Raw genomic sequence first — 24,570 nt, 5'->3', positions numbered from 1 at the left:
GCAACAAAGGGTCCAAGATGTTTAATTTAAAGTGTGATGGCAACGTCGTATTCGACAGTAAAAAGTAAACAAGTGATGGCGTCTGATCACTCAAATCATGGTCTCTTGGCCAATAACACAAACCTTGTCGATGATTTTGAAGAAGCATTCCAGGTATTTTGTCCTATAAAATGAAAAAAAGGTTTTTCAATCCAATAACAAAAATACTTAATCTAGGGTATCATAAGCGGTTTCACTAAAGAGGATGGCTTGTCACACACTCAGGATAACAAGGAAGAGTTGCGAACAGATGCCGAGCAGAATGTAGCGAAATTCATTGAAGTAGCCAAGCAATTGGAAACATTTTTCCTACAGCGACGTTTGCAAATCTCTGTTTTGAAACCTGAACAGCTTATCAAAGAGGTAATGTCATTAATTCACCCAAACGATAAGATTCTCAACAACTTGTCCATTGAACAGGATTGCTCTGAGCTCAAACAAGAGTTGGCCAGGAAAGATGAACTCATTAAAAAACATTATGAGAAAATTTCAATATGGCTCAATATGTTGGGAGAACCACACCCTCCTGCACCTGTGGCCAATGGTGTACCTATTGTTGGTGATGGATCGTCGGCACCCCAACAGCAACCAAGTCAAAATATCCCGTTCCAGCATAGATAATTTTGAATGTAAATTAAGAATGATGCTGTGTTTATTTCCCGAACACTGTATAAATGTGCGTTCAAAACATGTTTTGGAGATCTTTGCTTTGACTAATACGACTTAGAACTTCAATTAAAGTACGAGTCGGTCTTCCGGTCATTCCTAGAGGATGAAATAAATTTCACCTTTCTGTTTCATTCCAAGAAAATGTGTTCATACCTTTAGCCAAGTAAGGCACATCAGAGCCATCCACCACTCCACCAACTCCTGCGATATCGAGGTGCATCCAGTGAGGAGCATCTGTAAATTCCTGTTTAAACAATATTGTCATTTGTAGTCCTACACTTGTTTTGTTGAGAAAAGAAAATTATGCAATATCAGCTTACCTTTAAGAAAGCTGCAGCGCTACACGAACCTCCAGCTCCCGTTTTGCCCACGTTATTTAAGTCTGCTAATTGGGATTCTGTTCCAACAGAGACAAAAGAGAATACGGTTGCAACAATTCAAATTTTTGTTTTCTTTACAAATGTCATAAATCATTTACCTAAAGCAGATTGAAAGTGTTTCCAGAGAGGCATTCGCCATACTCTGTCACCTGTGGTGAAAGACGACTGATGAACGAGATGCCATAAGGCGTTGGAATTAGTGAAAACCCCAGCCGCAGAGCTGCCAAGAGCAACATTGATGGCACCTACCAACGAAGCAAAACCAAACAGTTTTAACATGATTAGCCGACGAAAATGTTTTGAAAATGTACCCGTCAATGTGGCAATATCCAGGACGAGATTGGGTTGGTATGTTTGTTGAGCATAAGCAAGTGCATCAGCCAGGATAAGTCGACCCTCTGCATCCGTGTTATCAATTTGGATCGTCTTGCCATTCATGGCTTTCACTACATCACCTGGTTTAATGGCCTTTCCACCCGGCATGTTCTCGGCTAGGGGAATTAATCCTAAACATCAAATAAGAATTGTAGCAGCTTGAAAAGAATTTGTCATTCGTCTAAAGACCTTTAAGGTGAAGAGGCAATCTGAGGTTTGCAGCAGTAAGAATGGTGGCCAAAGTGCAGGCAGCTCCGCCCATATCCCCACGCATTTTATCCATATTGGCTGAAGGTTTGATACTGATACCTCCGGTATCAAAAGTGATTCCTTTGCCTATCCCCATTCATCGAAAAAAAAGTTATAAGTGTCGCCTTTCTATGATCCTATATAAAAAAAAGAAATAGGATATTACCGACGATGACTATTGGCTTCTCTTTGCTTGGTAGATTGTTGTAGGTGATTTCAAGGAAAACGGGTGGCTCGCTAGATCCTTGAGCCACTGCCAAAAACGAATTCATTCCTTGGTTGGAAGCCCACGCTTCGTCATGAGCTTCAACTTTGATTGATACTCCGTCTCCTCCTGCACGACCCAATAAATCAACTGCGTGACGAGCGAATATAGTTGGTGTCATGTGATTTGCGGGCATTTCCATCAACCATCTGGCCAAGTTCTGCCCAGCTGCTTTCGTCAAACCCCTCTCCCACTGGGCCTCCCTTTAATAATAGCAAAACATAAATTAAGGCCGAAGTCGAAAAATTACGTTAAATTCTTTCTCGCTAACCCATATTCATCGCTTCCGTGCAATACCAAATCGAGTTCGGGTTTACGTTTGGCGGCATTTTTCAAATCTTGAAACTGCCAGCGGGTCAGGGAGGCACTTTCAGCAGCGCATTCGGCATCAGAACAAGGGTCGACTGAAACAATTTCAATTCCAACTTCTTGCAAGGCCTTCACACCAGCTGCAAGATACGATTCATTAAGAAAAGAAAAAAAAAAAAAGATTTTAGACAAGTATAAGGTGCCTGCAATTCCGCATCTTAGATTCTCCCTGGCTGTGTCTCTCTCCTCCAAGATATTTTCTTTTTGGAAAATGGTGGAATCATCCAAAGGATTTGGGCCCAAATTGACGACGGCTACAGCCGGAAACTCACGATCTAGTCCGTACAGCACTCGAGCTTTGCCTTTCTTCGGTACTCCACTCCTGTGGGATTGGAATTGAAAGAGGACACGGGATAGGGGAAATAAACACGGGGATAACAACGACAAAAAATGAAAAATATAGTCAAAGGAAATTCACAACTGTATTTGCAGGATAAAATTTAAATGAAGATTAGGCACAACAGGGGAATCACGTTTTGGCAGAACACAGCATTCAAGTCATTGGGGAATGACAACCCAGAACCAAATAGAAAATTCGCAAAATGGATGATGATGGGAATTGACAATAAAATTACCACCCTAAACCAGTTCGAGAATTTTTATAGTTCCCTGGCTGTTGGCAGCGACGATTACGTTGGAGTCGGGTTTCCAACAAACGGCAGAAACAAACTCGGCGCTCTCTTCTTGCTCGGCCCGCTCCTTGTCCAATAGCAAAGCGCTTTTAACAACGTCGAAACGATAATGAAGTAAAGGCTGGCTGAGTCCCTTCGAGTAGAGGTAAAGGGCATTATTTTCCGAACCGCAAGCAATCAAATCACGTCGATCGTCTTGGCTGCCGTCCGTCGTCGAAAGGCCCACAAAGTTCTTCTCGTTTGTGTGTCCGCGAAAAGATCGACATGAAACGTTGTCTTCAACCGTCCACAATTTCAATTGGCTATCCGTGCTGGCCGACACTAATTCGCGATCACTAAGAAACTTGACGTAAGAGACGGCTTTGCGATGGCCTTTAAAGACCCGTAGTGGCTCCTTGGGCTGACGTAGGTCGACGTAATGGACGCAATGATCGGCTGCGCCATAGGCTAAGCAATAACGCGAGTACGGATTGAATTTGACGCAACAGACATTGGCTTTAGCTTCCAAAGTGGCCACAGAGTGTTCAGCGTTTAAGCTCCAGATTTTGACTCGGGAATCGTCGCTGCCACTGGCCATCAAGTGACTGTCCATGCGATTAAAATCGACACTCCAACAGCGTTTCTCGTGCTCTTGAAAGACCCTCAGACGAGTACCGACGGACGCATCCCAAACGGATACGCTGCCTTCGTAGTCGGAGCTTGCCAGAACCGATTTGTGGTAGGCACTCCAAGATATGCACGATATCTTCGAGCCCGCCACCATCTCCATAACAGGATAGTGAAGATCAACCGCATCCCGTACAACCACTGCGTAGTCGTACACTTTGATGCGTTTGGTCACACCAGCGATGGCGAAAAAATCAGCATCTCGGTCGAATTCGATCGAGCTGACAATGTGTGCCGTGTTGAGGAGTTCGCTTCCGTAGCTCAAATTAGCCAAAGGCCTTAGTCTACTCCATCGCGTTAACTGGTTCAAATTAGATTGAAAGTCGAGTAAACTTTTCTTTTCTTCTTCCTCACCACCGAGACGATTGTTCCGAAGTGCCCAGTATTTCCCCTCTAAATCTTCGAAATGTTGGTGCATTCTTACACGACGTTGACTGATGCTTAACGGTGTGGACGCGATGGATGAATTGAAGGCCGTCTCGTTGACTTCACAATTTTCCACTTTAATTGCAGCAGAATCGATGCCAGGATTTAGGGTTTGCGCCATATTTAAATCCTTGTCAAGCACCTCTAGTTCTTGTTGAACATTTCTCAACTCGTTGTTCTTCTTGGTTTTGAGCTGTTGGAGGAATTCGTTAAGTAGCTGGGCTTCGGTCAGTTTTCGTTCTCCATCAAGATCACATTGTTTCCGAAGCAAAACTTCTTGCATGCGAACTAATTCTGATGGATGCCAATCCCGAGTATCCAACAGAGTAGTAAAGTCTTTCATCAAAATATTTCCATCTTGACTCTCGACTAATTTCTTCTTCTGTTTGGTTATTAATGCGTTGAGGGTTACGTTGGGGAAAACGGATGGGTTTCGGCCACTACTGTCGAGGGGACCGCTGCACTTGGGACATTTGCTCGCTAACTCCAGACTTCTGACAATACATCCATGGCAAAAGCTGTGCCCACATGTAGTCACGTAAGGTTCCGACATCATATCCAAGCAGACCGGGCAGAGAAGATCACTATCTCTGTCTTCATACGTGTCCTTTACACCCCCAAACAGAAGAGACTGGGGACCCCTCTTAACCCCACGGCCTGCCATCTTCAGGCTTTGAATTTTCGTATGTCACATTTACAGATGATCTGACCTGAAACACATCACAAACAAGTCAGAATTTTCTGTTTGTTTCTATCATTATAAAGAATTTCAGGTCAGATTAGCTGCTGAATGCACAACATATGTCTGACATCAAACCTAATTTTGATTGAATCAAGACTTATTGGATGGGCTTACCAGTTCAACGCATCGTTTAAGCGATTGGCCACTTGATCATTGAAACTTTTAGCCGCCTGAGTCCAAATGAAATCTTTTGTAGAGTCGACGTCGGTTTCGGTCTTCTTGGAAGAATAGCCTCCCAAAATCAGGCCTTTACCTTTCTAAGATTGTACAAGATTTACGTGTTATTGATATGCAAAATTCGATAGCGAAACTTCAGTATTATTCACCTTAAGATTTGTGGCCTGAGTAGAGAATGCTGGGAAAGCGACCTTGGAAAAACGATTACAGTACAATAGCCGACAAGAGTTGACACGGAACACTTGCGTTATGGATGCCGCCATATTGGAATATCAAACTAAACTCACTCAGTTGCCAAGTTATGACAGCAAATCAAAAATGTATAGATTATTAGATTTTTAAAATTTACACATTTCTTTATTTTATTTTAATTTTATTCTAGCCAATCGGACAAATATTGATTATATTTTTATTCATTGTTAAGATTGTTCTTTCTGCAAGGCAACGTTGGCGGTCCAGAAGGAAAGGTAAAGAAAATTTTACATGGCCGTCTGGTAAAAGAAAAACACTATTTTCATTATTATGTTATGGTTGCTTAATATAATTTAAAAACTAACTGTTTCGGTACAAATTGAGTATTTAATAGCATTTTCGTAACTTTGAGGTAGTTTCAAACTGTCCATGCCTACTTTCGTTTTCGTTGCTTCCAACTCATTATTAAATTAGAGTTAAATTTGTTTGTATTTAATGTGCTGTAGTAGAAATGTGGAGTGCAATTTGTTAAATATTAAATGTTTTTGATTGTTTGCAGGGTTTAACCAGATTGGTAAAGAATAACTTGCTTCTTTAAAACGATACAAGATGGTCTTCTTCAGCAGAGTGTCTTCTCCAAAGCTATGCGGAAGTGTTGTCATCATAGCAAGGAAACAACAACAATGTGTGATTACAGTAGGACAGCGTTCTATCTCTGGAAAAGTAATGCGCCAAGGATTGCCCCCTGTTAAAAAGCCAGCTCCATTCCCATACAAGGAAAAGAGATACAACTTTTTACGAGCTTTGTTTGATCCCACCACCAGCCGATTAGATGAGAATTCAAAGTTGATTGTTGTTGAAGGGCCACCTGCTGCTGGGAAAAGGGCTCTAGCCAAAGAGTTGGCTGAAGAATTGGATATGGCATACTTTCCATCGCCAAATGTAGCAGATTGCTACATTAATAAATATGGTTATGATCTAAGACAAGTAGATCACAAACTGCCAGAATCTTGTAAGAGTTATGATGAGAACGATTTCTTGAAAGACCCTATGCGGGGAAATGGTTCCAAAGCTGCGCGTTTCCAACTAACAAAGCTTTCCCTCCGTTATAAACTTCATTTGGAGGCTTTGGCTCACATTCTGAATACAGGACAAGGAGTCGTCATGGATCGTTCTCCGTTCAGTGACCTTGCTTACATGACTGCCATGACGGAAACTGGTGTAATCAGCAAAAATGGTACGATTTTCAACTCTGTATCCTATTATTTGTTATGGAAGAGAACAGCTAAAAATATTAAATTAACATTTCCATATAGTTTACAACTTCTACCACCAAGTGAGAAACAATGCACTGTTTGCACTGTGGCGACCTCATTTGGTCATCTATCTGGACGTTCCTGTTGATGAAACACGTCGACGAATTGAGGCCAGGAACTTACCCAACGAAAAGGACTCGATGCTTACCACTCCTGCTTACCTCCAAGCCCTAGTAGATTCTTACAAGAAAGACTATTTGAAGGATATCAGGTATTTCTCTATTATAAGCCCAGAAGAGTTTTCGTATTTTAACAAATCGTTTATTGATATATGAAATAGTACCCATGCCGAAGTTCTAGTTTACGATTGGTCGAAAGTGGCAGATCCCGAAATCGTCGTTGAGGACATTGAACGCATAGATTTCGATCAGTACACCGTCTATGATGAAAAGATGAAGGACTGGAGGCGCATCAACGAGTGGGATTGGAACAACAGTCGTCAAGAGTAAATTTTCTCAACTTGAAGCATTACGCTCCCTTCTTACAATACCATTTTACCTTTCTCAGGTTTACCCACTCTCAACATTACTTGATGGCTCATCTAAACGTGCCACCGATCCATTGCAACGAAATCGTTATCGGCGCAGGTGATAACAAAGTGCGCGCGGCTGTAATGGATGAGGTAAATGAATCATTACTTGTTACACTACTTTGTGCAAAAATATAACTATGGTAATTCTTTTTAGACTCCGGGCTGCAAGTTCGCCAAAGGATTTAATCCAGAAATGGGAGACAAGGGAATTTTATTCAAATTGTCTTAAATATAGACCTTGTGACTCTACTTGTGTAGGAATCACTTTTTGTCGATAGTTGAAATATATAAATGATGGAATTAAATTTGATTTTATTGTGCACGAGCTACACTTGTATCAAACGGGGTTGAAATTTTCTTTGTTTTCGAAGATAAAAGGGACAATAGATTAGTCGTTTTTGTTGCAATACCGCTGTTGATGCTGAAGGATTTCGGTTCGCACAACATGCCTTTGTTTGTGTTGCAATTGAAGACGAGGGGAAGCCAACGAAGGACGGTTAACTTCACCAAAAGGAACTCGGGGTCGAGCCAACAGAGAATTTCCGCCGTTCACTGGACTGTTGCTCTTGCCGATACTATTTTCATCGATGACGACGTTGTTGGTGACGGTACGTCTAGATTTACTAGAAATTTTGACTGGGCTTGACGTCGGTGTGCTCGACGCCGCAATGACGAGGGAGGAAAAGTCCAAAGTTTCTTCAATAAATGGGGCAGGAAGTTCATCAGTGATCATTGGAACAGGAATATCTTTAATGACCATTCGTGCAGGAACCTCATCAGAGACTATTGAATCATCCTCTTCAATGTTAGAGAGAGAGAGGCAGTCCAAATCGGCAAAATTCAGAACCTGAATCAGGCCCTCTCGTTCTTTTTCAATACTAGCTTCTAGTACATCTGGAATTTTATAAACAGTGGGGTTCACTGGTGTACGTATAATTCCAAATGATGGAGATCTTGGGTCCACTGGCCCTTCATCTTCCACTTGAAACTGAAACAAAAAGCATTCACATTTTGAAATAACATGAATTACAAAGAGATGCTCACCTCGATAGGCGTACGATCGATATCAAATGTTGGTGATCTAGGATCACATAACTGATTAGCTGCCATAATTTTGCCACAACGTGCTGGTGTGTGATGGCTGCCATCGACGATTTTTTCGTCAGTTTGACAGATAACATACTCCTCTAACGGCTCTTTGCCAGAAAAATAACTTGCAACGTTCCCCATTGCTTAACACTATTTTAGTTAACACACAAAATAATAAGACAACCACGTATTACGGCTAATACAATTTTATAGATTCACAACTTGTTACCTCGACCGTTTTGGTTTAAACTCTTCTTTCGAAATGTAAGTGTGACATAGTTGCCATATTGTGGAATTGTTTGTTACTGCGAACTATAAATTCCGATTGCAAACAGTCGCGAGTTTCTCACTTAACTATGCTTGAATCCCTTTCTGAATTTTTAAATAAAATTTTAAAAATTATATTATTCAAATTTATTGAACAAAACATTTTCAATCGAAAATAGAAAAGAAAAACTAGGCACAGCAGCGCCACCTGTGGTCTCTTTGAGAGAAACTGGAGATAAATAAATAAACAACAAAACAAATTACGTCTGTAATGTCGGACGACTCTGCTCCATCAGTTTTTCCTTTATCAAATTCTTCTGAAGACGAATTGTTGGATAAGAACGAAATAGCCGACAAATGTCCACTGTGTCGCAGTGCTAAAAAATATTTCTTTTGCTCCGACTGTATCAGAAATGGAGATTTTTATTCGTCTCGCTCTGTGCAGAGAGAAAGCTCACAAAGGTTTGGTCCACTCCCCCCCTCTGAAATGTTATATTTCCCGTCTTCGACAACTCTTAAACTCTTTTGTTTCTTAGGTTTGTTGAAAAGAAAATGGCTTTACTCAAGGTTAAAGGGGAAATTCAAGAGCTTCTGAGTCTTTCTCAAACAGCTTTGGCGAAGAAAAATAGAATTGAGGCAATGGTGAGCATCACATTCCTTTTATTTGAATCTTTTCATGCACCTCCTGATGTCTATTTATTTATTCAAAGCAACACAACTTAAGGAAAACTAAAGAAAGGATCCAGCTACTCAAAAAATGGAAAGAGCAAGTTCAAAAGTCTTTAGAATCCAGTAACTAATCTTTTTGGCTATATAACTTTTCTGCTCTCTATTCATTCATATTGAATTCACAGGTCAACCGATTTTGAATGAACTAAGAGCAAGAAAACTGGATACTCAGAAAATGATCTCTTTGAATTGTGCTGCTCAAGAGTTGCCACAAAATCCAACAAGCAGCCTAACCAGAATCAGACAAGAGCTTGAGGTTGATAAAACTCTGCTCAAAGAAATCATTCAGGAAAATGTGAAGCTGTTGCTGAAGACCATATTTCCCATCACTTGTGAAGGCCTGAATGTGACTGGGTATCTTATTTTCTCCATCATTCAAACCCTTAAATTGCCCATTCAACTGTTTATATTCAACTGTTAAAGGGAGGAAGACAGTGAGAGCCTAGCGACTGTGAAAAACGAATTGGACGATGCTAGTCATGTAACCTACGTTCGTGGCCAGTGGATTTACGCAGACACCGGACACAACGGACGTTACAAGATCGCTGGCGCCGATTTGCCCGGAACTGGAGACATGACCGCCTACTTGCTATGCGGTACGTGCAATCGAGTCTGTTGATGTGTCGCCTTTTTCGTAACGCGCTTATTCATATTGTACTTACCCCATCAGTTGAGCAAGTCAATAAGGGCGGTAACGAAGAGAAACTGCGCCATTTCAAAGTGGCATTGTCGCACGTCACTCAACTTTGCAACCTCCTGGCCTTTTACTTCGGCGTCCGTTTGCCTAAGAAAGTTGCCCATTCGGATTTCATCAGCAGCGATTTGGATGCCAAAATTTTCGCTGGACGAATCGCTCGACTCCATGCCAACGTCCTTTATCTCTGCACGTCACAAGGAGTGGCTCCTATTCACCTACGACATGCAAATCCACTCGCTCGACTCTCCACCCTCCTGGATCCCAACATTTGCGACCTGGGAAGGTAGAAAAGATTTCTGCAGTTCTCCTGTGAGTCAATGATGAGTTAATTCCCTTTTTGGTTGTATACAGATCAGGCCCGTTTGAGTTCCACCCCGAACTGTGGGGGTTCGAAGAGGCCGGGGATGAAGAGGGTTGCCTGATTTCATTTTCTTCTTCCGACGGTGAAGATGACATCAACGCAGATTGGGAATCAGTTAATATTGTTTTCTCATCTTCCATCAAATTGTTCTTTACATGAATATGTCATTGTCTTTTGTAGGTGGGCCACCTTTCCACAGCTGAAATCACGGACGACGGCAACAAGCAGCGGACCAGTCCGATTCCTCCAATATCCGCAAGGGGCGTCGATAATCCAGTAACCAACAGTGTCGTTAGCGTCGTCAGTGGAGTCGCCTCCTTTTGGAAAGCTTTTCCGTGGTCTAAATGACCAAAAAACATTTCCATCGTACTGCCTCCACATAATTTGACTTGCCCCTTTTACCCGTCCTTTTTTAATTTTTTTTTTCAATCTGTATTTTTTAAAAGTGATGATTTTTGGGTGGTGTTTCTTCCAAGAAAAAATAAAATAAAATCTGTAAATTGCCAATTGTTTTCTGTCGATTTCTTTTTTTGGAAACATTTAAAAAGTAATCGAGGACTTGTTTTTATTCAAAATTAAAAGGGAGAGCACTACAACACCTGGGGCCACCCCACCTTCATCAATTAGGCCTATTCTTAATTGCGTACCAGTGTGTTGCACTTTCATTCACCGTCTCAACGTCTTTTCTCCTTTAAAACGGATAAGTCAACGTCACGTCTTGTCTGGCCAATTCGAGCAACATGGGATCGTCGAAGAATTTGTTGATCGACACGTCCTCACTGAGACCCTTACGGCGCCTCGTTTTCACCATAAACTCACGAGCCAAATGCGTCGCCGGTTGGGGCTCCAACGGTCTCAAGATGATGCTCTTGTCCAGCGGATCGCCGGGAACGATCTGCCAGTGATGAAAGACGGACAGACAGAAAGCCTGTCCTTGGGTGTGGGTTCGTAAATCTGTCTCGAAGCCAAAGGAATCAATCGCAGGTATGAAAGCCTAAAGGGAAAAGGAAAAAAAAGAAAGATTATGTAATGATAAAGGAATTCAAAGACCAAATGCGCGAACCTTGATGATGTAGAGAGGTGAGCCGGGAACGGGGGCGTCTTGAGTGACGTGACCTCTTCTCCTGGCCAAAACGCTGTAAACAGCAGAGACGCAGTCAGCCGGTGCTTGGACTTCCACAAAGAGATAGGGTTCCATTAATCGAGGCGTGGCCATCAGGAAAGCTGAATAGGCGACACGTCGCGACGTTGGGATGATTTGACCTCCTCCTCGGTGAACGGGTTCGTCGGCAATGACGGCGTCTAGAATCTTGAACTTTGCGTTCCTGTTATGAGTCCGAATATTACAACCACGATCAATGAAACTCCTTTTCGTAAATACTTGGTACCTGATGGGTTCTTCGCACAAGGGACCTTCTCGTGTGCCCCACTGGAATCCTTGAACGATGGAATCTTTGACCGTGTTGAGCAAACTCTTATTGACTTCAGACGGCAGTGTGTCGTCAACGAGGATGTTGGGTCCCGTGGAATCGGGGCCAAATGCCCAAATGGATCGGGCAGCCAACAAATCCCAATCGTATTTGCTCTGGAAAAACTCGCTCAATTTTTTCCTGCGTTTTGGAAAATTAGGAAATAATTATTCAACTACTCTCTGAAAAAGAATTCCAAGTCTTTTTTACTTGTTCCAATTGATTTGGACGACCCCATTTTCAATATCTTCGGCCAAACCTTTCTCCAGGGGTTCCGCAATCATTGTGATTTTATTCTTTTTGTTTGGAGTTTCGGCAAAACATTTCAGTGAGGACGTTTCCACGACCGTTTCGCAAAAAGACACCACAGGATCAGCAACTACAAGAAAAACCAAAGTGAATTAGTTAAATTAGAAGAATTAACAGTTGGGAAGAAATGAATGGCAAACCTTTAATGTCGATTTCCGAGTACATTTTCCTGAGATCGTGCATGACACAGTCCAGGTAAAGTTCGCCTGTTCCAAGAATAACGTGCTCGCCCGACTCCTCCACTCGCGTCGAGAGCAACGGGTAAGATTTGTTAACCTTACGCAGACCGTCCAACATCTTGGGCAATTCGCTGGGATTCACCGGCTCAACGGCAATTTTGATGATGGATTGCGTGTTGAATTTCAAGGGTCGGCAAATGTACAAGTCCTCGTCGACGTGAACCTGGACGATGGTCGACGTCTTGACCACTGAGGCATCGATCCCTTCGATCAAGACCCAACTGCCTGCCGTTACTCTATTGACTTCGATCTTGTAACGGGCCTCGTATATCCAAAGTCGACCGATCGTCAACACACGTGAATCTTCTTCGTCATTGAGCGAATAGTTTTCACCCAGGAGTCGGACGTTCTGGTGAGCGTGAAGGGTCCCACTCAGGACACGACCCAGGACATAGAATCCAGTGCAGTCCTCTGTGGGATACTGTTTGGTAGTATGGACAACCAGTTGGCCGTTGGGATCACAGTTGACCATGTCTTCGCCCAGGATGGACTCCAGGGGACCTGTGTAAATGTGTTCCACTTTGGTGCGAGCAGCCGTTACGGGCGACGGGACGTGTTTGACGCACATTTCCACGAAACCTACACACACCAGTCAAACATTGACATTTAAAGACCGTTGCTTCAATTCAACATACATTTTAATTGACATACCGCTGAAAGTGCCCAGGTAGCGACTGCAGACCAGTCTCAACAAGGGGCGAGTGTTTAACCGCTGTTCCTCGACAGTCAGGCGAATGCCAAGTTCGTCCAGCAACTGCGGTAGACTCGAATCCAAATCTCCCACAACCTAAACAAGCAAAAAATATTGGAAATGAATCAACTGTTCAAATTAACTGCAAAGTTGTCCTTGGTACATGCCTGGGCAAAGATTTTGTACAACGGCTCTAAAATGAACTCGATGAAACTTCGCTGAGCCGAGCTATGTGGCGGCTTTTTGGTGAACTTTCTCGTCTTGCTGTTGAAGTAAATGTCACCCCACAGACGACGTGCTAACTCGTTGTCGTTGATATCGGATCCGTATCTAAAATGAAAGAAAATGAAGTTTCATTTAAGACCGTCATTGCCATTGTGGACGTGTGCGTACGTGTCACTGTAAAGTTTGGCGAAGGATTTAAGGGTGAAGCAAACGGAGAACTGGGCAGAAGCAAAGCAGACGTTGCCCAACAAGGGCGACACGAATTTTGGATTCTCTTCGTCGCTGTACAGGCCCAAAAGACCGTTGATCTCTTCAATGATGTAGCGCAACTTGTAATATGCGTCCTGAGGTGGCAGCTTGAGCTCCAAAATGAGTCGATCGATTTTGTTGATGCAAACTGTGATGGCCATTTTCTCCTATGAAAGGACAGGGTTAAAAAGAAATTCTTGGAATAACCAAGTTGAAGTTTTTTTTTTTTTTTAATTACCTGGACGGCGTGCTTCAAGATTCGTTCCGTGTTGAGCATGACACCCTCGACAGCGTCGACAAAGAGGACGATACCATCGCAAAGTCTCAGGGCAGCCGTGACTTCATCTGAGAAGTTGACGTGACCTTTAAGAAACATCAAAATCGATTAAATACATTTTTCCCCCCCATTTTGCAAGTTGGAAAACTGTAATTTACCAGGTGTGTCGAACATGTTGAGGAGGAAGGATTTTTCGTTCAGGTCGGGCATGACCACGGTAATGGGCGTCGCTTTGATGGAAACACCTCTCTCTTGTTCAGTAAAGAGTGTGTCTGTGTATCTGACAGGCTTCTCCTCTCCACTGCCAGGTTTTCCCGTCTGGAGATCTGGGTGTGTTTGCATGAGCAGACAATCCATGAAGGAAGTCTTGCCATGGTGCAAATGACCAACAAGGGCCACTGAACGAATAAGTTCTGCAGAGTCCATGAGATCAGCCAAAAACTCCATGTTATACGTGGTTTCAGGGAGTTCTTGCTCAGCAACCTAATGAAAATGGGTGGAAACAGGTTAATCAACAAAATGAAATATGGCAGCGAAACAATTTGTGGTACCTGAAACTTCCTTCGTTTGACAGGTGCGATGATGGGTTCAGTCAAGGGCTGAGCATCTTCTTCCTGCACCAGTGTCTCCACACCAGGTCCGTAAACCTCCAACGCTGATGGATAGTATTTTTTGTCTTCATGCAAAACAATGGCCATCTGTGCGTCGCCATCAACCACCGTTTGATCCATGGCCTCTTCGGAATCATTGTCACCATAGTCTTCGGCTTCGTCATCGTGATCAGCCTCGTCTCCTTCCTCATTTTCGTCTTCATCTGACTCGAGTTCGGGTCCAATGTAATTGCCGAATTCGTCGTAGAGATCGGCGTCCATTCTTGACAGTCAACTGAGTCGTTTGCTGTCTGTAAATTGGGCAGATACTTTGGATGTTGTCGATCGGTATTCGGCTTAACCCAACACTCACAGTTATAAAGCTGTTTCAAAAGGGAATTTCAGAAAAGCCGGGCCTTTCAAGAAAATGCGTTTACTATGCGTACAGATTTGCACGCGCTCAAAACGAGCGACACTAGCGACATCTAGCGGGTGCCAATGAAATCTGAATTTAAGAACAGCGCCATCTACCAGCTAGCAGGTGGATTATGAGTGGCAAAAAAAATGAAAATAAAATAAAATGAATAAAATAAATAAAAATAAAAATAAATAAATAAAAATAAAATAAAAGAGAAAAAAAAAATTCACAGCGTAATAAAATGCAAATGGGAATCCCGTTGAGGGCGGGGTTTTCCCTACCCGAATAAGGAAATGTTTCTGGCGCTGTTTTTTTGCTTGTGCACTGGAAACTGAAATCTAGTTGTGAATTTATATAGATGACGTGTCAGTCGCTATCAGGTCGGGTCCACGACGGAAAAAAACATTTTGTAGGAGAAACAAAGTCAGTCGAACACGGGCGATAATATCAATCAAAGCGGGCGAAATAAGGAGTAAAATGCCGTCATGTTTTTGAATTGAATAACGGAATAAATCTCAGCAGTCGTCTGATGTCTACGCACACAGTGCAGAATTTCAGTTTTGCCGGGCGATGGAAGCCCCCTGGATGGGCAAGTGCCCTTATATGATTTATTGCTGCCGACTCGTATGGAAAGATATATTAGACGTCTTTATCTGCAGACGAGTCTACAGACGAGCGACCCCGATTTATATATTCGCTTGTTGGTTTGTTGTTGCCAAAAGGAAATCACAAAAAAAAAACCCAAAAAATACTTGGGATGATATGGGCAGATCGACAAAATCAATGCCGGCCATTCGGTGATGTAGACCAGCCCAGCCCAGCCCAACTAGAGTTCTCCTTCTGTCCATGGGTTCTCGGTTGATGGTTCTTTTTTTTTTTTTTATTCGGGATATAATCACCGTTATCGGCGATGCTTCGAGTTGCTTGTTCTGTTTTTGTTGTTTGCAGCAATGTCATCCATTGTGTAGGCGGATAGAATGTACCCGGTTGAATGTCGCTGCACACATTTAGACTTGGCCAACAGCAGCAATCGACTTCCTCCTCCTTATTCCTCGTGCGTGAATTTTCCGTGGGGGTGTCCAATCAATAGCCCGACAGACTCTGACTGAGATTTTTTTTTTTTTTGGTTTGTTTTGTTTTTCTCTTTTTAAATTTCTATCCATCATCTTTTTTGTGTCTGCGGGGGGGTCACTATACTGTCCGGTGTGCATTGCCACGGCGGTGTAGTCTGTCGGGAGTCAAGGCTTAATGGATCGCAATGATTATTGGACGGCATTCATTACTACACAATACCCTTCGACATGGATGAAGCGATTGTAGTTCACTGGACTCCTGGACACATTAGACTTACGAAATGATTGATTGTTAATCAAGTCTCGTGGTGATGACGGAATGTTATTAGACCTCGACATTGGTCGAGCCAACAATCTCCACCCCAATTATAAAATTCGGCAACTCAGACATCGGTCGGGATTCATTTTGGCTAGACGCGAAAAAAAGACAAAAAGAAAACGTTTAGACATTGGCCGATTGGTGATGGAACAAACAACAACAACAACAGCGTCAAGACACAATAAAAAAAAAACGTCGAAGAATAAGGATAGTCGAAAAGATCCAAGATTGAGATTATTTCGGAATCAAAAGAAGAAAGAATAAAAAGAGAAAAAGAAACTAGCTGACTGGGCTGGGCTCCTGGGCTGGGCGAGGTTGTTTTTTTCTTCTTTCCTTCCTTCTCTCTTGTATAGTAGTATCACCATGTATATTTTCCTTTTGGCTTTTCTATTTTCCTTATAGGCGACGGCCACAATATATCGCCGCAGAATAGTCTAGCTGGTGTGTGTAGTAGATACACAGACAGAGATATAAACATGCATGTAGTCTCTCTCTCTCTTTCCCCCCCCCTCTCCGTCTCTTCTATTTTTCTTAAAGAATTCGTGTGTTGTTGTTGTAGTTGTTTGTAACGGGGTTGCCTGCGCACGAGTCTATGCTGCTGCTGGAAAGGAAACCGAAAAGAAGGAGGAAGAAGAAGGAGGAGAGAGGAGGGAGAGAGAGAGTCTACCAGCCAGGAGCCAGGAGCTACACGCAGCAGCAGCAGCAGTGGTGGTGGTGGCCTTCGCCAGAGAGACAGTCGACTGTCTCGACTCGACTTGCCGAGTTATTAGCCGACAGCAGCAGCAGCAGTCGACTACCCGCCGTCCATCCGTCCGTCCGCACACCAGCACAGCAGCACATCGTCAGCAGCAGCAGAAGCGGAAAATGGAGTGCAATAAGTGAAGATCGTGACAAGTGTTGACGATCGGCCGACAGTGTTTGAAAAGACGTTTTCTTTTATAGGATTTGGAGTGGTCGGTTCGGATGTCGGTTCTTCGCTTCTCATCGATCCATCAGCAACATCGTCGACCGCTTTTGCCCGTCGTCTCGGAAGAAGATAGAGCAGCAGAAGCAGACGACGGCCACAGTTCAGAGAAGAAGCCGGCCGGCCGGCTCGTCACATTTCACATCCCTGCAGCTGCTGCCGGCTGCTTTCGGAAATGACCATCATGTTTGTGGTAGTGCAGTGGTTCAGTGGCTGCTGCTGTGGCTGGCCGTCGTTGTCGTCAGCCTACAGCAGCAGCAGCAGCAGGAGGACAAGGGCCAGCAGCAACAGTTTGATCATCCTGGCCGCTCTTCTCATGATCCTGTGCAGTTCCCAGTTGATTGCCGTGTCCGAGGTGCGTTTCAGTGACCCCGCCAACGTCCATCTCCAGGTCCAACATCTACAGGTCCAGCAGCCGCAACACTTTGTCGCCAGCAACTCGTCGTCGGCGTCCATCGGCGACGTGGCCGCCACCCGTCCGCACCGGAGGAGTCGCCGGCATTGCCCGTCGTGTCGTCTGCCGTTGACGCCCATCCACGTCCATCGGCAGACGGAAGGCGAAGAAGAGGAAGGAGAGGAGGAGGACGGACAAAAGTCGTCGCTGGACGTGGTTGTGGCTCAGCAACAACATCAAACGACGATCGGCGAATCGGCCCGTCTCGAGTCCATCAAACGTCAAATCCTCATCAAACTGGGACTCAACGCCAAACCGAATTTGCTCTCGTCCGTTATTCCGCCCAGGGATTTCATCCTGGAAACGTTGCTGAGGGCGGAAGAGTCTTCTTCCTCGTCCCGTCCCCATCAGTCCCAGTCCCAGTCGCCTCAGGGTAAACAGGCCCAGCCGCATCATCCGCATCACTCGCAGGCCGACGGGAGCGTGGACAACGTCATCGTGGACGACGATTTCTACGGCAAGACATCGGAGATTATCGCATTCGGCGAGCCAGGTAATCTATAACTCAATTAGGATCCATAACGGGTCCCGGCTGTCCAGGTCCCGGTCCCGGTAAAGTGGGACAGGGAAGGAGAAGAGAGTGGTGACGCGGTCGGTCTTAATGATGAAGGACACAACGACCGCGGGAGCTTGTCGTCCATGCACTGCATGTGTCTGGCAGGGCAGGGCTGGGCTGGGCAGCCGCTAGTTGCAACGGTTAGAGCGAACGTTCGGACCAAGGGCGAACGAAAGACTATATAGACGATGGCGGGGCTGCCAGCCAGCCAACTCGTTCTCTGTCGGGCCGGCTGCCAATAAAAAATGGGAAAAGAAGAAGAAGAAGAGAGAAGAAAGAAAAGAAAAGAAAAGAATAGGAAGAAGAAGAAGAAGAGGAAAAGATTTTTATTTGTTGCCATATCACAGCCGAGAGATGAAGCTCTTGGCTGAAACTGATGGCAAAACAAGAGAAAGGGCACAGACACAAGAAGAAGAAGGAACTACTGCTGCTGCTGCTGGATGGGCGCGGTCGTGGCTTGGCTCGGCGCTTGGCTTGGCTGGCCCCTTTCTATTTCTTTTCTTTTTCCCCTTTTTTATATTCACACACACAGGCGCCTTTATAGCCCAGCACGATTCGTGTATAAATATCTTCTCTCTCTCTTATTCTTATTCTTATTCTTATTCTCTCTACGTCTATTTATTCGCTTGTCTGGTCCCAAACTGGCCCGGCGACCAGGGCCAACGAACGACACGGGTGTGAATTCCCGACCGTCGATACTCGGCCGCGACCCATAACTCGGCAGACTTTTACGCGCGTATCAAACGGCCAAGCGTGTACCGGTCCTTCCCCCACCATCGATCCGGCCATCGATCCGCCGATAACATCACAGACACAACAAGATTCACAACGGCGGATCAATCGGATTCCGTCGCGTCCAGCCCAATCATCAAAGCCTCCGCCATCTGCCCATCGATGAGAAAAGGACGACGAGTCCATAAGCAGTCAGTCGGGTAGACTGGGCAATGATTGACGCGTGACTGGAAATCATTTCTAGGAGTGGGACAGCGGGAAATTCCTTGGAGTGCCGCGGCGTGCAACTCACGCTGGCATTCCTCCCTGTCACGGAGGGACTTGTTTCTCTTTTCTCTGCTCTACTAAAGGGAAACAAATAAATAAAAAAAAAAAAAGAGTCAATTTGTTTTGGATGGGGGGCTATGTGAGTATGCGAACATCCCAGACATGCAGTCAGACAACAAACAACAACTAAGCATCACTTTCTCTTCTTTCTTCTTCTTTTCTTTTTTCGCCCTCACGACTTATGGCAGATGGAAGCTCTTGATTGTGTGTGCGCCCGTCTAGACTGGGGCTAGACTCTCTTTTTCCCCATGTGCCCCGACATCTTTTTGTAGGTTGCGTCACTTTTTCTTTTTGAGGGGGGATATTTTATTCGACCCAGTCTATTTTTACCTTCGCTCTCCCGTTGGACGCATTCAAATGGGCTGGGCATCAGGCCTGGATGGCCCATGTTGGATGATTAACATGATAATGGTAAATCATTTAGTTATGGCAAGTTATGGCTGTGTAAAGAGTCGACGGGGAACGGCTACTATTTATTCACAAATAGATGGGCGGCTGGAAATAGATTTTTTTTTAAATAGTGTGGCCAGACTATATATAGAAAAGGTTGTTGTGGTTGTTTTTAGAAGGGAAAATATTATTCCGGACGAAAATGGAAGGCAACCACCAGACAATCCCCAGTTAAAAAGGAAAAAATCAAATTGCGTTCCAGACTCGATTCAATTATGGAGTTGTACCCAAAAGAAACACACGCCCCACAATCTTTTTTCTCGCTCCATTTCTCTCCCGCACGCCCGACAATTTTGAAATTGACTCGTGAACATCTCTCGTTTGATTTTGTAGGTCCCCGACTGAACGGCCAAATCCTGGCCGAGTTCTCACGGGTCCAGGAAACGGCACCCGAGTCTAGCCTCCGCGTCAAATCGGCCACCCTGTGGATCTACGTCCAGTTGAATGGCAGTTTAATAGTCCCGCCACCGCCGCACCCCACTCGAGCCGATCGGCACGTACACCAACAACACCAACAACAGCAACAACAGCAGCGGACGAGTAGGTCACCGACGCTCTACGTCTTCAGGCTCCTTTCCTCGCCAGAACCGTTGGCCAACGCCAGCGGCACCAGCGACAAGGTGCAATTTCCATATCCCGACCCTAGCTGCACCTTTCACACACCTGTCGATTCATTTCATTTAATTTAATTCTTCTTCTAGGGCTGGAACGAGTTGCTGTTGGCCTCGCAGAAAGTGACGATCCAGCACAGCGGCTGGATGAAGATCAACATTAGCGAAGGCGTCCAGAAATGGTTCGGCACCTCGTCGTCACCCACTTCCGGCAGTGACAATAAATTGCGTCTACTGGTCGACTGCTCCGGCTGCGGATCCAACGTCCAGCCGGTGCTCTTCGTCGTCCCTCAGTCGCAGCAGCAGCAAGTCGATGCGCTGGGCTCCGATGGTGACGGCCATGCCCAGCAGCAGACCAGCAACAGCAAGAAAAAGAAGAAGAAGAAGCGCAAGAAGCGAAAGAAGCGGAGGAGGCGACTGATCGAGGAGGAAGAAGAAGAGAAACAACAACAGGAAGAGGATCAGCGGAATAAGGAGCAACAACAACAACAGGTGCAACACCGGCCGTTCATCGTCATCCACACGGACTCGAGCAGTTCGCGCCGTTTGCGACGACGGACTCCGCTGGATTGCAGCCCCACCACATCGGCCTGTTGCAAGCAGAGATTCTTTGTGAGTTTCCGGGCCCTGGGCTGGGACGACTGGATCATCGCCCCTAGCGGATACTACGCCAACTACTGCCGAGGCGACTGTGGCGGAGGTGGTGCTGGTGCTGGCGGAGTGAGAGCGCCGGAATCGTTTCTCAGCTACCACTCGCACGTCATCGACCAGGTGCGGAAGCAGTTGCCGCTGGCTTTGAGCAGCCACTCCAACAACAAGAAAAAGAGCAAAAAGAAAAAGTTGTTGGCCGAACAGCAGCAGCAACAACAGCAAATGTTCGCCAATTACCTGCAGCCGTGCTGCGCTCCGACGAAATTCTCGAGCATGTCGCTCATTTACTTTGGTCCCGACATGAACATCATCAAACGGGACCTGCCCAAAATGGTCGTCGACGAATGCGGATGCCCGTGATCCGACAGTAACGACAAAACAACCAACGAACGAATGAGAGGCTATCATTTGATTATTTCCCAGGATTTTTCTTGCTTCTAATTTTTGGCTTTTCTTTTTTGGCTTTTTTTTTTGACCTTTTCAAAGTCTTTTCATTCTCTGTCTAATGCAATTGGATTCCATCGGCTATTATCTATACTATAGGACCTCACTGCCACACCATTTATCTGTGCGTCTATCTTCATTCTCCGCTTCATCCGCCGCGCTGCAAAACATTGTCCATGCCTCCCCTTAATCCACCGTGTTTTCGCCATTCCACTATTTAAAAAAGACAATTTATTAACCCGATTTATAATCAGAATTTTAGCCAATGTGTACAAGTTAGTTGCAAATCAGATGATGAGAACCCGAGTGATATCTCCCAGTTCATTATTCCCCTTTTTTCGATATCAATTAGGATCGTCACATTCCAAATGAGAGAGCCCAGAATCATTTTTGTTGTCAATGTCCGCATGAAACGAACCTTGTTTTTTGAGATACCCATCATATTATGATTTCCGTATAAATATCTGTGAATTATTATTATTCCGACTATTATTACCGGCTTTTTGAACGGCTGTACCATAGGTGACGACGACGACTACGTGTGTGTCTGTTATATTATAATTATGAGTATGCCAACTGGTTCATCGTCCGTGTTAAAAGGAGATGGGACCGATCGGCTTTCGATTTCTTGGGCCAGACCCTCCTGCTGCGCTGCTGTGTGTAATGGATTGCAATTACTATCCTATATACGATCCCCCCGTTTTGATTATAAATAAATCTACATGTCTTTATGCTGATGTCATTATGCAATGCACATTTATACACGCCTTGATTTATGGACGACGACGAGTCATCATCGCCTCGGGCTATATTCACTCGATTGGGGTCGCTCATTTTTTTCGGGATTTTATTAATCGAGACGTCCAATTGAGTGGCGCTATCTAACGGTTGGCCGGTCATCTAAGACCCTGGTTTGCAGCTGCTGGTTGGGAAAACAACAACTACGACTCGGCAAAGCGCTACTATTTTATTATTATTATTAGAGCCATTGAATTCATTTATTATTGGATGGATGATGATGATGAACAACGTCTAATGAGCAAACGCAGTCACGATTGATATTCATGAACGTTCAAATTCCACGTATCGACGGGAAAAAAGAAATGAAATGAATGTCATTCGATCAAAGCAATGTGAACGCCAGAAATTGTTGTCAGCGTGACCTTTCGGAGCACGACCTTGGCCTTATAGTTGTCAGTCAGGCTCTATTAGAGAGACACATTTGATTTGCCTATATAAGCGCATGTTTCTTTGTTGTCAGTCATGACAGAAATTGAAGGTCTAAACTCGGATAGATCGGCAGCAGCGCTGGTGATTGGCCATGAATATAGATTCCAGCCTGGCCTTTACATTGTCCTTTTGATTTGATTAATTTCCTCTCACCTGCATTATTTACTTATAAAATGCGACTAGAGTTTGTTGATTATTATAAACCTATAGCCTTATTATAATCGTCGCCTAATCTGGTTGACGGCCAACCTGTTTTTCTGTTTTGTTCTTTTCTGATGTGATTATTCTCTACAATCTAGTGCCATTACATCACAGTCTGAATTTGTAAGCAGCAAAGAGAGAGAGCTCCAACAGCAACAACACGTCGAATAGAGAGAGAGCGATCCGTCCGTCTAGCTGGCCTTATTTGTCGTTTGGATTCGAAATTCGGCTGATTCAAATTTCCACAATTTCTGAATGTGAATATGTGCTGAAGCCGAAAATAGAAGCTGCCAACATATTTGATTGAGCGATAAAGCCGGTTCGCATGTTACATATATCTATAGGCTATTCTATAACCAGAGCTAACGTAACTATAATAGATAGTGCCCAAAAGAATGTGAAGCTGGTCAGACGATTTGCCAAATTGATACAACTACAATCGACTATAGGTGGTGGATGCAGTGAGCGGCCCAGGTGCTAAGCCAAACGGGCCAGCAGCTCCCAATCAATCGATCAAAAAACAAAAAATTCTCCATCACGACAAAGTTGCATGTAGGGAAAAAAAAGAGAAAAGTGAGCTGCAGGAGTCAGGAGCGAAAATGGATTGGCCATCTAAGGCGATTCGAGCTGCTCCTGAGAGAGGCCGGCCGGCTGCTCCTACAGACTGCGACGAGAGAGAAAGAGAGAGAGATGGAATTTGCGTTCAACTTTGGAGAGATTCTAAGCTATACGGAAAGAATTCTCCTCCTCCCATATGTTGGAAATGGAAAATGTCGCACGTAAATACGCGCGCGAAACTTTGTTGTTTGCAACAGAAAAACAAAACGAGTTTCTAGTTGTTGGTTGGTTGTTTTTATTTTCCCCTTTTTGGATCAAAGAGAACAAAAATGACGTGAGACATGGCAGCACAAGTTCGCCTATATAAGTCTCTGGCCCTGTATGTCGTCGACATTATTATGCGTGCGTATAAAAATAGAAAATTCTAATCTTGATTGCGTTGGCTGTGACAATCCGCTGCTGTTGTTGTACGATCGATCCGTCATCCGTGAGACTCCCTGTTGCTGCTGGGCGCACGACAGAACGAGTTTGTGTGGAATACGCGTGAATACGATTAAACCGCATTTTGTCTTGTTTCTTCTGGCCGTCCACCACCACAGAACAAACGGCGAAACCAGATCGCTCTATATTTATCTCCATCACAGCAGCAAGACGTGAGCGTACGTGTGTAAAAAGGTGTTGCTGCCCCAGCAAACAAGACTACGCCATCCATCAACCGACCTGATGGACAATCGCAAAAGTCAATCGGGTGCCGTGTCAGGTGACAGAGAGCGCGCCCGCCCGCCAGAGAAAAGAGGTGATGGGGTTGTTTCGCACAAAAATGTGCCGAGCAATGCCAAATTCGTGGCGACCATCATTTCTTTTTCGGGCTACAACATAACGAATAATCACGACAGACGACAGAAAGATGCGACACTGACACTTGTCAATGTGTATAGCGGGGGTCTGACGACGAAGAGGTGGGTTGGAAGAGCAGTTGCGTCACGGTTGAATGAATTTAAAAAATCCCCACGGCGGACGGTTGTTTTATTATCAATTTCGTCTTTGCTGGCGTCAGCTGATGAATGACTGCATCCAACGCTGACGTCGACCGAGGTCCTATTGTTCCCATGGACTGGCCTACAAATGTACGACCTTTCGGTGTTTGACGTTTCCCTGGCTGCTCTTTTTTTCCCCACATTTACATAATCACAAAAAGAAGAAGAAATCAAGTTCGTCTATTTTAAGACTTTGCATTCGGTTTGACCATTTATAGGAAAAAGAGCAGAGAGAGTTGGTGTCAATCAAACAAGAAATTTTTTTTTTCAACTCTAAAAATAACTTTTTTCCTATATGATATGCAAAGTGTAGTGGCGCAGAAC

At 44.5% G+C, this 24,570-nt stretch overlaps 7 protein-coding genes across 12 annotated transcripts; 4 read left to right on the top strand and 3 right to left on the bottom strand.

The window, feature by feature from the left end:
- Nucleotides 1-839, top strand: LOC124210034 (mediator of RNA polymerase II transcription subunit 28-like). The gene is made up of 3 exons (XM_046608316.1): nt 1-153; nt 217-402; nt 460-839. Exons 1-3 carry the CDS (start codon nt 37-39, stop codon nt 658-660), a joined length of 504 nt encoding a protein of 167 aa, XP_046464272.1. The 5' UTR covers nt 1-36; the 3' UTR covers nt 661-839.
- LOC124210032 (E3 ubiquitin-protein ligase COP1-like) lies at nt 674-5,299 on the bottom strand. Of its 3 annotated transcripts, XM_046608310.1 has the most exons (11): nt 5,139-5,299; nt 4,927-5,069; nt 2,490-2,668; nt 2,249-2,426; nt 1,879-2,180; nt 1,653-1,799; nt 1,400-1,594; nt 1,187-1,333; nt 1,029-1,105; nt 862-952; nt 674-804 (listed from the first exon to the last, which is right to left on the bottom strand). In XM_046608310.1, exons 1-11 carry the CDS (start codon nt 5,250-5,252, stop codon nt 722-724), a joined length of 1,656 nt encoding a protein of 551 aa, XP_046464266.1. In that variant the 5' UTR covers nt 5,253-5,299; the 3' UTR covers nt 674-721. The 3 variants fall into 3 exon arrangements, with proteins under 3 accessions (XP_046464266.1, XP_046464265.1, XP_046464264.1); XM_046608309.1 differs by having other exon boundaries at nt 2,249-2,668; XM_046608308.1 differs by lacking the exons at nt 674-804; nt 862-952; nt 1,029-1,105; ... (5 more) ...; nt 2,490-2,668; nt 5,139-5,299 and adding an exon at nt 2,750-4,780 and having other exon boundaries at nt 4,927-5,068.
- Nucleotides 5,300-5,416: 117 nt separating this feature from the next.
- Nucleotides 5,417-7,334, top strand: LOC124208542 (NADH dehydrogenase [ubiquinone] 1 alpha subcomplex subunit 10, mitochondrial-like). Of its 4 annotated transcripts, none has more exons than XM_046606355.1 (6): nt 5,417-5,483; nt 5,741-6,418; nt 6,498-6,708; nt 6,778-6,942; nt 7,005-7,119; nt 7,184-7,334. In XM_046606355.1, exons 2-6 carry the CDS (start codon nt 5,791-5,793, stop codon nt 7,256-7,258), a joined length of 1,194 nt encoding a protein of 397 aa, XP_046462311.1. In that variant the 5' UTR covers nt 5,417-5,483; nt 5,741-5,790; the 3' UTR covers nt 7,259-7,334. The 4 variants fall into 4 exon arrangements, with proteins under 4 accessions (XP_046462311.1, XP_046462315.1, XP_046462314.1 ...); XM_046606359.1 differs by having other exon boundaries at nt 5,428-5,456; XM_046606358.1 differs by having other exon boundaries at nt 5,475-5,553.
- On the bottom strand, nt 7,325-8,498 carry LOC124208543. Its single transcript, XM_046606360.1, has 3 exons — nt 8,348-8,498; nt 8,074-8,268; nt 7,325-8,017 (listed from the first exon to the last, which is right to left on the bottom strand). Exons 2-3 carry the CDS (start codon nt 8,257-8,259, stop codon nt 7,418-7,420), a joined length of 786 nt encoding a protein of 261 aa, XP_046462316.1. The 5' UTR covers nt 8,260-8,268; nt 8,348-8,498; the 3' UTR covers nt 7,325-7,417.
- Nucleotides 8,499-8,617: 119 nt separating this feature from the next.
- On the top strand, nt 8,618-10,679 carry LOC124210031 (beclin 1-associated autophagy-related key regulator-like). Its single transcript, XM_046608307.1, has 8 exons — nt 8,618-8,847; nt 8,922-9,027; nt 9,096-9,177; nt 9,240-9,468; nt 9,538-9,710; nt 9,785-10,094; nt 10,163-10,286; nt 10,353-10,679. Exons 1-8 carry the CDS (start codon nt 8,657-8,659, stop codon nt 10,518-10,520), a joined length of 1,383 nt encoding a protein of 460 aa, XP_046464263.1. The 5' UTR covers nt 8,618-8,656; the 3' UTR covers nt 10,521-10,679.
- Nucleotides 10,680-10,720: 41 nt separating this feature from the next.
- LOC124210029 (116 kDa U5 small nuclear ribonucleoprotein component-like) lies at nt 10,721-14,723 on the bottom strand. The gene is made up of 11 exons (XM_046608304.1): nt 14,183-14,723; nt 13,790-14,114; nt 13,593-13,717; nt 13,274-13,521; nt 13,048-13,210; nt 12,841-12,976; nt 12,091-12,768; nt 11,852-12,020; nt 11,561-11,782; nt 11,236-11,497; nt 10,721-11,166 (listed from the first exon to the last, which is right to left on the bottom strand). Exons 1-11 carry the CDS (start codon nt 14,501-14,503, stop codon nt 10,864-10,866), a joined length of 2,952 nt encoding a protein of 983 aa, XP_046464260.1. The 5' UTR covers nt 14,504-14,723; the 3' UTR covers nt 10,721-10,863.
- Nucleotides 14,724-16,476: 1,753 nt separating this feature from the next.
- Nucleotides 16,477-22,000, top strand: LOC124210030 (inhibin beta chain-like). The gene is made up of 3 exons (XM_046608305.1): nt 16,477-17,942; nt 19,848-20,134; nt 20,216-22,000. The coding sequence occupies exons 1-3, from the start codon at nt 17,171-17,173 to the stop codon at nt 21,134-21,136; spliced, it is 1,980 nt and encodes a 659-aa protein (XP_046464261.1). The 5' UTR covers nt 16,477-17,170; the 3' UTR covers nt 21,137-22,000.
- The last annotated feature ends 2,570 nt before the right edge of the window (nt 22,001-24,570 follow it).

Source organism: Daphnia pulex, chromosome 12 (genome assembly GCF_021134715.1).
Source record: "Daphnia pulex isolate KAP4 chromosome 12, ASM2113471v1".
In the NCBI taxonomy this organism is placed as follows: domain Eukaryota; kingdom Metazoa; phylum Arthropoda; class Branchiopoda; order Diplostraca; family Daphniidae; genus Daphnia; species Daphnia pulex.
This window is presented reverse-complemented; position numbering and strand designations above follow the sequence as displayed.

Bases quoted from the DNA above. Each gene is read 5' to 3' on its own strand.
- LOC124210034 (XM_046608316.1), top strand. From the start codon at position 37: ATGGCAACGTCGTATTCGACAGTAAAAAGTAAACAAGTGATGGCGTCT. The intron at 154-216 runs GTATTTTGTCCT...TACTTAATCTAG, and splicing joins ATTTTGAAGAAGCATTCCAG to GGTATCATAAGCGGTTTCAC. The intron at 403-459 runs GTAATGTCATTA...TCCATTGAACAG, and splicing joins CTGAACAGCTTATCAAAGAG to GATTGCTCTGAGCTCAAACA.
- LOC124210032 (XM_046608308.1), bottom strand. From the start codon at position 4,734: ATGGCAGGCCGTGGGGTTAAGAGGGGTCCCCAGTCTCTTCTGTTTGGG.
- LOC124208542 (XM_046606355.1), top strand. From the start codon at position 5,791: ATGGTCTTCTTCAGCAGAGTGTCTTCTCCAAAGCTATGCGGAAGTGTT. The intron at 6,943-7,004 runs GTAAATTTTCTC...TACCTTTCTCAG, and splicing joins TGGAACAACAGTCGTCAAGA to GTTTACCCACTCTCAACATT. The intron at 7,120-7,183 runs GTAAATGAATCA...AATTCTTTTTAG, and splicing joins GCGCGGCTGTAATGGATGAG to ACTCCGGGCTGCAAGTTCGC.
- LOC124208543 (XM_046606360.1), bottom strand. From the start codon at position 8,259: ATGGGGAACGTTGCAAGTTATTTTTCTGGCAAAGAGCCGTTAGAGGAG. The intron at 8,018-8,073 runs GTGAGCATCTCT...TTTTTGTTTCAG, and splicing joins TCGATCGTACGCCTATCGAG to TTTCAAGTGGAAGATGAAGG.
- LOC124210031 (XM_046608307.1), top strand. From the start codon at position 8,657: ATGTCGGACGACTCTGCTCCATCAGTTTTTCCTTTATCAAATTCTTCT. The intron at 9,028-9,095 runs GTGAGCATCACA...ATTTATTCAAAG, and splicing joins AAAATAGAATTGAGGCAATG to CAACACAACTTAAGGAAAAC. The intron at 9,469-9,537 runs GTATCTTATTTT...CAACTGTTAAAG, and splicing joins GAAGGCCTGAATGTGACTGG to GGAGGAAGACAGTGAGAGCC.
- LOC124210029 (XM_046608304.1), bottom strand. From the start codon at position 14,503: ATGGACGCCGATCTCTACGACGAATTCGGCAATTACATTGGACCCGAA. The intron at 14,115-14,182 runs GTACCACAAATT...CATTTTCATTAG, and splicing joins TCAAACGAAGGAAGTTTCAG to GTTGCTGAGCAAGAACTCCC. The intron at 13,211-13,273 runs GTACGCACACGT...CTTTCATTTTAG, and splicing joins GCCAAACTTTACAGTGACAC to ATACGGATCCGATATCAACG.
- LOC124210030 (XM_046608305.1), top strand. From the start codon at position 17,171: ATGACCATCATGTTTGTGGTAGTGCAGTGGTTCAGTGGCTGCTGCTGT. The intron at 17,943-19,847 runs GTAATCTATAAC...TTGATTTTGTAG, and splicing joins TATCGCATTCGGCGAGCCAG to GTCCCCGACTGAACGGCCAA. The intron at 20,135-20,215 runs GTGCAATTTCCA...TTCTTCTTCTAG, and splicing joins CCAGCGGCACCAGCGACAAG to GGCTGGAACGAGTTGCTGTT.